The sequence below is a fragment of the Drosophila novamexicana genome, unplaced genomic scaffold, assembly GCF_003285875.2.
Source record: "Drosophila novamexicana strain 15010-1031.04,08,12 unplaced genomic scaffold, DnovRS2.1 tig00000932-arrow-arrow-pilon, whole genome shotgun sequence".
Taxonomy (NCBI): Eukaryota; Metazoa; Arthropoda; class Insecta; order Diptera; family Drosophilidae; genus Drosophila; species Drosophila novamexicana.
In genome coordinates, this window is record NW_020824832.1 from 2,248,417 (window position 1) to 2,257,500 (window position 9,084).

The following is a 9,084-nucleotide window of genomic DNA, read 5'->3' on the forward strand; positions in this document are numbered from 1 at the left end:
TTGATCAGTATCAATAGCCGAGTCGATCTAGCCATGTCCGTCTGTCTGGATCTCAGAACCCATAAGAGCTAGAGACTTGAAATTTTAGATGTAGGTGCTCCTAGTTCCCGCGCAGATCGAGCTTGTTTCCGATAATCGATAACTTACTCAATCTTCAAGCAATCGATAAAAATCGATATCGATATCCTGTTTTTGGGCAATTTTGGTAAATAATAAGAGCTAGAATCCCCAAACTTGACATATAGCTTCTAAAATGGAATATATATGTGCATTTGATGTTGGAAGAAGAGGGTTCAGGGTATCTCCTGGTCGGGAGCTCCCGCCTAGAACCTCTTACTTGTTTTTTTTTGCAATTTATCGCAACATTGTGAACCGGAAAGGGCAGATAAATCCTATAAGCTCGTCTATATGTGCGCCAAACTAAATTACATAAATTCAAATAAGCGCATTTCGGCTTATCACAGCCGCCCACAGCAAAAAAAAATATATATATAAAAATTAATAATAAAAAAGAAAAGAAGCCCTCACAGATTGAAAGTTGCTGTTGTTTCTGTTTGTATACGCTCCTTAGCGGCAATTGCATTTTGCAATACAGTGAATACAGCTATGGGTTGGCCCAGCACCGCGTCCACCTCGGGCCCAACGAACCCATTTGTCGTAATTCATCCAATACTGGATAACTGTAGCACTCACAATGCTCAAACAAATATTGATTGCGATTGTATTGCCGGGCCCGGGAACCGAGCGCATTTAGCGATCTTCATACATATGTACATGCACACATACATACTTCCAGGCGTGTCTCTGTGTGTGTATGTCTTATCTGGCTTTGGCTTCACACTCGACGCTTATCACTCCAGAACACAAGCTGTTCGCTTGTATGTATAAGTATGTATATGTATATATATGTGTGTGTGCGTGTGTGTGTGTTTATGTGCTTGTATGTCACGCATACACCGGCTGCTGTTGCCAGATTCGGCTATAAAAAGATTCCTAGCCGGCTGTTTAAACTTCAGTTCGCGCATATTGTTTGCTCGCGTCGTGTCCTATTGATCAATATCCTCCAGCCTATAAGTCCCAAAGGTATGTACGACAAGTGAACAAGTTTTCTGGCATTCGGGTCCTGCTATATTTCAAAAAAAATTTTTTTTCTTGAGAATTATATTATATATCTGACAAGATTTGAAGCTGAGATCGTTTGAATTTGCATAGCATCTACTTTTTCTAAAGGACTTTTGCTCAAGAAATTCTTTTATGTTTTTTTTTACGATCTTAACCAAACTCGCCAAACAAAAAAAAGTGTATAATTGTGCTGTCATGCATGGAGATAACCAAAAACGATCAGTTGATAGCTTATTTAAGATAACTACATCAAATTTGATTAATTGGGCTTTAAAAACTAATATTTTTTTAGCTGAATTTGATAAGGATCGGTTTACTATTTTGCAAATAGGCCCCTTACAAAAAGAATTTCCTAACTGTTTTTATTACAAGCCGCAAGTGCATTTAACAAGTGTTTTAGGCCACTTCCATTAACAGCTCATTTAATTAGCTTTACCGCGAAATACCCTTCAATTGCTTGTTGCTTATAAATCATTTTATTTGCTTTTATTCAATGGACAATTAAAAAATTTGTAAAATGCCATCCGCAAGTAATTAATGAGAACACAATTAGAAATCGCAAGTCTCGAACCACTGTGCCTGTCGGTTTGTGTCTGTGCTATATTATCCTGCAGCCGCCATCTTTGATCAGTTTATTAGTTGCTTTGAAACCGTTTACACCCACACACACACACACAAACGCGCGCTCGCGCTCGCACTCATACAGACAGACAAATGCACATATGCACATGTTAAGGCTTGGCTGCGTTTACCGTAAGCAGGTCGCGCTTTTGGTTTGACAAGTTCAGTAACAGCAGCAGCAGCAACAACACAATGCATGCCAATTACGTGGAAAAAAAAGAAGCAGAAACTACAACAATAACAATAACAAACGCAGCTGGCCAAGTCTAAAATCTCGGCCTGAGCAAGTGAAGGGCATGACGTCACAGCAGCTGGCAACGGCCACGCGATTTTTAAAATGTAATAAAAAACAAGCTGGACTTTACGCTCGCATTTGTTGTTTCTCTTTGTATATTGGCCCATAAAAGCACTTGGCGCCGCCGGCGGCCGCTTCAGTGTCCAGTTACATCTCCCAGCATAAGCAGCAGCAGCAGCAAAGTACAAGAGATGCAGCCAAAATTAGCCCAATTAGTCACATTTATTATTTTAGTTGCATTCTCGGTTCCAACGGTAATTCGAATGTTCTCTCAATTCGTGCAATATGCTCGTGTGTTTGTATGCGCAATACTTTCAGATGTCTTACAAAGTGGAGCCACTACCCGATTCGTATGCCGGTCTGGGCGAGGGTCCGCACTGGGATGAGGCCAGACAGAGCCTGTACTTCGTGGATTTAGAAGCAGGCAGCCTCCTGCGCTACGACTACAAGCAGAACAAGACGTACAGGACGCAGATTGAGGGCGAGACACTGGCCGGCTTTGTGCTGCCCGTTGAGGGCAATGCCCAGGAGTTTGCTGTCGGCTGTGGACGTCGCGTCGTGATCGTCAACTGGGACGGTGTGTCGCCGTCGGCGAAGGTGGTGCGCACTCTGTTCGAGGTGCAGTCCGAGCTTAAGGCGAATCGCTTGAATGATGCCAAAACCGATCCACGGGGTCGCCTCTTTGCCGGCACCATGCGCTACATTGGCGATGAGTTCGAGCATCGTCACGGCGAGCTGTACAAGTGGGAGGCCGGCGGCAGTGTGTCGGTGGTGAAGAGCGATGTCGGCATTTCCAATGGTCTTGCCTGGGATGAGAAGGCCAAGAAGTTCTACTATATCGATACCACCGATTATGAGGTCAAGTCCTATGACTATAACTTCGATACTGGTGTCGCCAGCAATCCCAAGGTAATCTACAATTTGCGCAAGACCAGTCCCAAGGATCATATCTTGCCCGATGGCATGACCATTGATACCGAGGGCAACATCTATGTGGCCACATTCAATGGCGCCACCATCTACAAGGTCAAGCCAAGGTATGTTAAGCCAGCTGCATGCCTGGTATGCTGTTAATCCCATTTGCTTTGCCCTTGCAGCACCGGCAAAGTCTTGCTGGAGATTAAGCTGCCCACCAAGCAGATCACTTCGGTTGCCTTCGGTGGACCCAATCTGGACATTCTATACGTGACCACTGCGGCCAAATTCAACCAGCCCGCGCCGGCAGGCACCACCTATAAGGTGACGGGTCTCAATGCCAAGGGCTATCCCGGCGTCAGCCTGAAGATCTAAGCGCACACGCACACGCACACTCACATAATTATAATAATTATGGCACTTCATATGTTTTTTTTCTTGTTTTTACCTACACAATTATTATCGATCTAACTAAATATCTATGTATCAAATGACACACAGTGCACATTGCATATAAAGATGAGCATACACATGTACATGTGTGTGTGTGTATTCAGTAATATTGACAAACAAAGCATCAAGTGTTTTAACTTAACTGAATGGGATCCGAAACTTCACATTGCCGAGGGCCAACGGTGACGATTTATCAGCCCTTCACTCAAGCGCCTTTGTTATAAAAAAAAAAAAAAAACCAGACTGTTTTATGACCTTGCCCAATTTGCGGTCAGAAAAGATAGAAACCTATTAACTTGGTGTGCACCCAAGGGTCTGGAGGTTATATTAAAGTTGATGTGCACCCAAGCAAAAACAAAACTGGCAAGTCATGACAAATATGTGACATTTGCTACATATGTATGTCTATATATTAGGAACAAATACAAGTTATCTTCGGCTGGCCGAAGAGCAAATAATTGAAATAGTATTTTGGAGTATACAAAAATGGATTGTCTATTGTTACCAATGGTCTGAGTTATCGCTTAGGCTATACGTATTATTTAACAAATCATTTACCCTAGCAACTAAAGAAAATAGCTGTCAGTCATTCAAATTTCACATTAATTAAACTAGTCGCAATCTAATAACTCGTAGCTACTGCCAATTGCAGTGATAATGTTGCCCAGTTTGTTTATTAACGTGTGCTCCGCTTAAATGTGCCATTTGGTTATTCATCTTCCGACTCGGATTCGGTGCCAGTCTCATCATCGTCATCGTCGCTGGCGTTGGCGTTGGACCGATTGAGGCGGAGCATTTCTTGAAATTCGTGCACGCGTATCTTTTCGGGCACAATTTGTAGCAGAAACTCCAGATTTTTGCTCTTGTTCACCAGTTGCGACAAATGCTCGTATTTGAGCGTGTCGCTATTCTGTTTGGCACAGGACGCCGTGTACGCCTCACGGGCCAAGTGCTGTACAAATAGTTCGGTGCACTTGGTCATTAGGAAGAGCACTTCGTTGGTAATCAGGCCCGTGTCCATCGAGCTCTTCATGATGGTGCGCACCCGGCTGAGGGGCAGGAATGTGTCAGCGCTGGGCTTGCGCTGTTCATGCGTTTTACTTGAATCAACCATGGCTATAAATAAATTGCCGGCTTTTTTAACAGCTTCGTTTTTGGCGGTAAACACAAGGGTCCCGGTGTTTTGTTTGTTGCAACTGAAACTATCGACTACAAACAGCAGGTTGTTATCGAGTAGTGTTTGCGCGCTTGGCATGCTATCGATATGCACATTCTTTGGAGGGATTTGCAACCTTGCTGGTGTATGCAACACTGCGATTTCTATTCTGCCTCCTTTTTGGCTGTTGTTTCGTGTGTTGACCAATAAATTTTTTCGTACGCAGCATATTTTTTTTGTCACTTCTCAATTACAAAACCACGAAATACGTATTTAAAACGCAAAATTCGCTTGCGCTGCTGGCAGAGCAAATATATTGAGCAAAGCACGCAATAACATTGCTTGCAACTGGCGTAAAACACGTAGGCGAAGAAGCACGACCGATAAAAAAAACAGGCAAAGGCAACTCCGGCCGACACCGAAACGTGAATGTAAATGTGAAAGCGAACCGAATCCGCGGCAAGGAAGTGCAACACAACCACAACGATACGGTACAACAAAGCGAAGCCAGCAGAGCAAAACATATGTTTGTTATAAACAAAAAGAATTAGGCGCAATCTCCATGATAACTATATACAAAATACGCTCGCCTATTGTGTAAACAATTGCAAGCAGCAGCAGGCACAACAAGACTCATCTACTAGCGCAGCATCAACAGAAGCATTGAAAACACATTTTCAACTTGCTTTTAAACTGCAACACTCCGGTCCATATTGCAAGCAAATATACATTATATATATATAAATATATATATAAATACAAATACAAATATAGATATTTATCGTCTGTTGTCAATATCAAATCGGGAGTTGTTTAAGAGTTGCAGCGACAGCAACAATTAAAAATGGCCGCTGCCACCGCCGACGTTGTTAATGCAGTGAACGACTGCTTCAGTATCGGATCCACAGTGCTCTGTACGACCTGTTTTAAGGAGGAGGTGGAGGGAGAGGTGCTCGCGTTCGACCACAACACAAAAATGCTTATATTGAGTATCCTTTTTATAAACAATAATTAACAATTGTGACGACAACGATAACAACGATGTCACTTGGCGCTGTCAAGGGGAAAGTTGTTCGTTTTATATTTTTTTTTGATTATTATTATTGTTGTCACATGGTTTATATAATATATTTGGAGTGTTTATCTCTGAGCATTCTTAGTTGGTTACCTTACATTGCCTGCGGAATTCTTTGCCTGCGTCTCTGTTTTCTTCTTCTTTTCCTTTCCCTGCTCGAACAGAATGTCACTCGAAAACATCGGGAGAACTGAGTGATGTTTATGTGATGAACCTATCGCTGTGCAGTAACGTGCAGGTGACCAAGGAATGCAATGGAAACTTCATTGATGATCCTCAAAAGCTCAACTTGGAACAGGTAAGCATAGCCGCAAAGATTTCTTGTGTGCATTTAATTGAAAAACTTCCCTAAACTATATGCTTTAGGTTAAAATGCGCCTACGTAAAACAGTAGAGAGACGGCAAGACTATCTCAAGTCCAAAAATGCCGATGTGAGTCCAGAAGCACAAGAGCTCTATCGAGCGATAGCCAAACAGCTTGGGGTGAGCCGCCTGTCAATATACATTGTTTAACAACCTAGCCTAACATGGTCTTATTGTGTTTGTTTTTTTAAATCTATTTTTGATGGCAGTACAATGAAGTTTCCTGGCAGGGAGCAAACATACAAATATTAAACGAAGTTACCGTCTCGCCGCCTTATAGGGTGGACAATGTTGTCTCCAGTTCGGATAACGATACTGCGTGCAAATACATTAAACGAATTGTAAGAGGCCAAGCAACAAATTTGTGACTTTCACAAATGCAAAATGTGTATCTTGAAATTGCAGATCACTCAGTTTTTCAACACGAGACCTTCTCCGGCTCAGGAAAATGCGCATGGCACGGCCAGCGCTTCGTCGGCATCCGTTTCGCCCACATCCTCATCTATATCATCGAGTAACGCAGCTTCAGGATCACCGGTTCCCGCTAACTAGAAATAAAAAAGAAAGAAAACAAAAAAAAAAAAACATATTTGCTTCAGAAATGAATGAACATAGCATTATAATTGATTGGGTTGCTGCATGGGGGTTGACTATATATCTGTAGAGCTGAATTTGAGCAGTTTCAGTGTCACGTAAATTAAAAATTTAATTGTAGCACAGTGGCTATCGTATATCGAATGTTTCGATAACAACTATGCCGATTTCCATTCGATTACACACGCCGTATTTCCGACTGTCGGCACGTTTTTGTGACGTAATAGGCAAAATGCATATTTTGTTGCTAAATAAATAAAAAATGTTAATAAATTGACATAATTAAGCAAGAAACATATTAGTTTGCTTAATTTCTCATGCAATTGAAAAAAAAAAATACTGAAATCTCTTGGCGGCAATCGATAACGATTGCAATTTGTGTGAATGGCAAATACTGTCTCCGTTTACTTGGAACAGCAAATTAAACGTTTTCATTAGCGCTTTCGTGTAAATAAACTATTTTATTGACTGATCGATTGATTGACTGACATAAAAATGGAAGATGTACAAAAGCACAGTGTGCATACGCTTATATTCCGCTCGCTTAAACGCACACACGATCTGTTTGTATCAAACCAGGGCAATTTGCCGGATATTGATGACCGCCTGTAAGTGTAAAAATGCCGCTAAGATCGCATCATTTAATTACAACTCGCACAATTTTACAGCGAGAAGTTGAGACGCTCAATAAAAGCAAGGGACACTTATGGTTTGGTGCTTGACCGCGCCATCAAGTCGATGGACGCCAAAAAGATGTCCGCATTACAAATTGACAAGCCTCTGGCCATTACGGATGGCAGCATGGCGAGCTCGGATTTGGGCACAGCGGGCACAGAGTCTGGTAGCCTGGTTAGATACAATCGGGACAAGGAAAAGACGCCATTAAGTGGGAATAACTCATTAGTGCGCGCTTCGATGCCAAGCAGCAGCGGAGCCAGCAATGTGCAGCTGATACCAAAGAAAGCGCCCAGCATACCCAAGCCCAAGTGGCATGCACCATGGAAGCTATCGCGTGTCATTTCCGGTCATTTGGGCTGGGTGCGTTGCATAGCTGTGGAGCCGGGCAACGAATGGTTTGCCACCGGCGCTGGTGATCGTGTCATCAAGATTTGGGATTTGGCCAGCGGCAAACTGAAGCTATCGCTAACCGGTCACGTGAGCACCGTGCGCGGTGTGGCGGTTAGCGCAAAACATCCGTATCTTTTCAGTTGCGGTGAGGATCGTCAGGTGAAGTGCTGGGACCTGGAATACAACAAGGTTATACGACATTACCATGGCCATCTGTCCGCCGTCTATTCGTTGGCACTCCATCCAACAATTGATGTGCTCGCCACATCCGGGCGTGACTCAACGGCCCGCATTTGGGATATGCGCACCAAGGCCAATGTGCACACATTGACGGGCCATACAAACACTGTCGCTAGCGTGGTAGCACAGGCCACAAATCCACAGATTATAACCGGCTCACATGATTCCACGGTCCGTTTGTGGGATCTGGCTGCCGGCAAGAGCGTCTGCACGCTGACCAATCACAAGAAGTCCGTGCGCAGCATTGTGCTGCATCCATCGCTGTATATGTTCGCCTCCGCCTCGCCCGACAATATTAAACAATGGCGCTGTCCCGAGGGCAACTTTGTGCAGAACATTTCTGGGCACACGGCAATCGTTAACTGCATGGCCGCCAACTCGGATGGCGTGCTGGTCTCTGGCGGTGACAATGGCACCATGTTCTTTTGGGACTGGCGTACCGGCTACAATTTTCAGCGCTTCCAGGCGCCCGTCCAGCCCGGCTCCATGGACAGCGAGGCGGGCATTTTCGCCTTGTGCTTCGATCAATCTGGAACGCGTCTCATCACCGCCGAGGCCGACAAAACAATCAAGGTCTACAAGGAGGATGACGAGGCCAACGAGGAGACGCATCCGATCAACTGGCGGCCGGAGCTGCTCAAGCGTCGTAAATTCTAAGACACCTCTAGTTTGTATAACATAGCTTAAACAATGTAAAATAAATAATGCACGGCTATGCTCGCGCGCAGATACTACGCAAATTTGTTTAATGCGACGAGCACAGTTAGTTATAGTGATTAGGCCAGAACTAAAGCGAGCAGTATGTGCAATTGGCGTACTCTTTAGAATTGGAAGGGGAGACCGACTAAAGATCTGGCCGATACGAAGAAGATTCTAAGAAGAAACATCGTTCAAATTGTTGGTATTTTATGTTTTTTTTTTTTTTGTTTTATTTTGCATTTTTTACACGTAAATAATTGTATTTCTGCATAAATAATAATAGCGTATTTCTGCATGAATTGTATGTTGTTAAAATATTTCCTGTTTCATTTTCTTGTTCTTGTTCACTTTCAAATTTCTTTTGTATTATTTTTTCGCTACAGTTAACAAAGTAAAAGCACTAACTGTTAATTTAAATGATTCTTTATTTTTTGTTTTTTTTTTTTTTTTTTTTTTTTTGTATTATAGTACTGTATGAATAAT

The 9,084-nt window shown here is 43.0% G+C and overlaps 4 protein-coding genes across 5 annotated transcripts; 3 read left to right on the forward strand and 1 right to left on the reverse strand.

The window, feature by feature from the left end:
• The first annotated feature begins 993 nt into the window (after positions 1 to 993).
• Positions 994 to 3,527, forward strand: LOC115765152 (regucalcin). 2 transcript variants are annotated; one of them, XM_030708564.1, is made up of 3 exons: positions 994 to 1,083; positions 2,357 to 3,075; positions 3,136 to 3,527. In XM_030708564.1, exons 2-3 carry the CDS (start codon positions 2,357 to 2,359, stop codon positions 3,326 to 3,328), a joined length of 912 nt encoding a protein of 303 aa, XP_030564424.1. In that variant the 5' UTR covers positions 994 to 1,083; the 3' UTR covers positions 3,329 to 3,527. The 2 variants fall into 2 exon arrangements, with proteins under 2 accessions (XP_030564424.1, XP_030564423.1); XM_030708563.1 differs by lacking the exon at positions 994 to 1,083 and adding an exon at positions 2,182 to 2,292.
• A 275-nt stretch (positions 3,528 to 3,802) lies between these two features.
• Positions 3,803 to 4,689, reverse strand: LOC115765191 (chromatin accessibility complex protein 1). The gene has a single exon (XM_030708618.1). It carries the CDS (start codon positions 4,659 to 4,661, stop codon positions 4,116 to 4,118), a length of 546 nt encoding a protein of 181 aa, XP_030564478.1. The 5' UTR covers positions 4,662 to 4,689; the 3' UTR covers positions 3,803 to 4,115.
• An 83-nt stretch (positions 4,690 to 4,772) lies between these two features.
• On the forward strand, positions 4,773 to 6,606 carry LOC115765189 (LSM12 homolog A). The gene is made up of 5 exons (XM_030708617.1): positions 4,773 to 5,551; positions 5,802 to 5,935; positions 6,004 to 6,120; positions 6,210 to 6,341; positions 6,406 to 6,606. Exons 1-5 carry the CDS (start codon positions 5,407 to 5,409, stop codon positions 6,550 to 6,552), a joined length of 675 nt encoding a protein of 224 aa, XP_030564477.1. The 5' UTR covers positions 4,773 to 5,406; the 3' UTR covers positions 6,553 to 6,606.
• Positions 6,607 to 7,011: 405 nt separating this feature from the next.
• LOC115765197 (pleiotropic regulator 1) lies at positions 7,012 to 8,795 on the forward strand. Its single transcript, XM_030708633.1, has 2 exons — positions 7,012 to 7,202; positions 7,263 to 8,795. Exons 1-2 carry the CDS (start codon positions 7,090 to 7,092, stop codon positions 8,557 to 8,559), a joined length of 1,410 nt encoding a protein of 469 aa, XP_030564493.1. The 5' UTR covers positions 7,012 to 7,089; the 3' UTR covers positions 8,560 to 8,795.
• Positions 8,796 to 9,084: the final 289 nt, after the last annotated feature.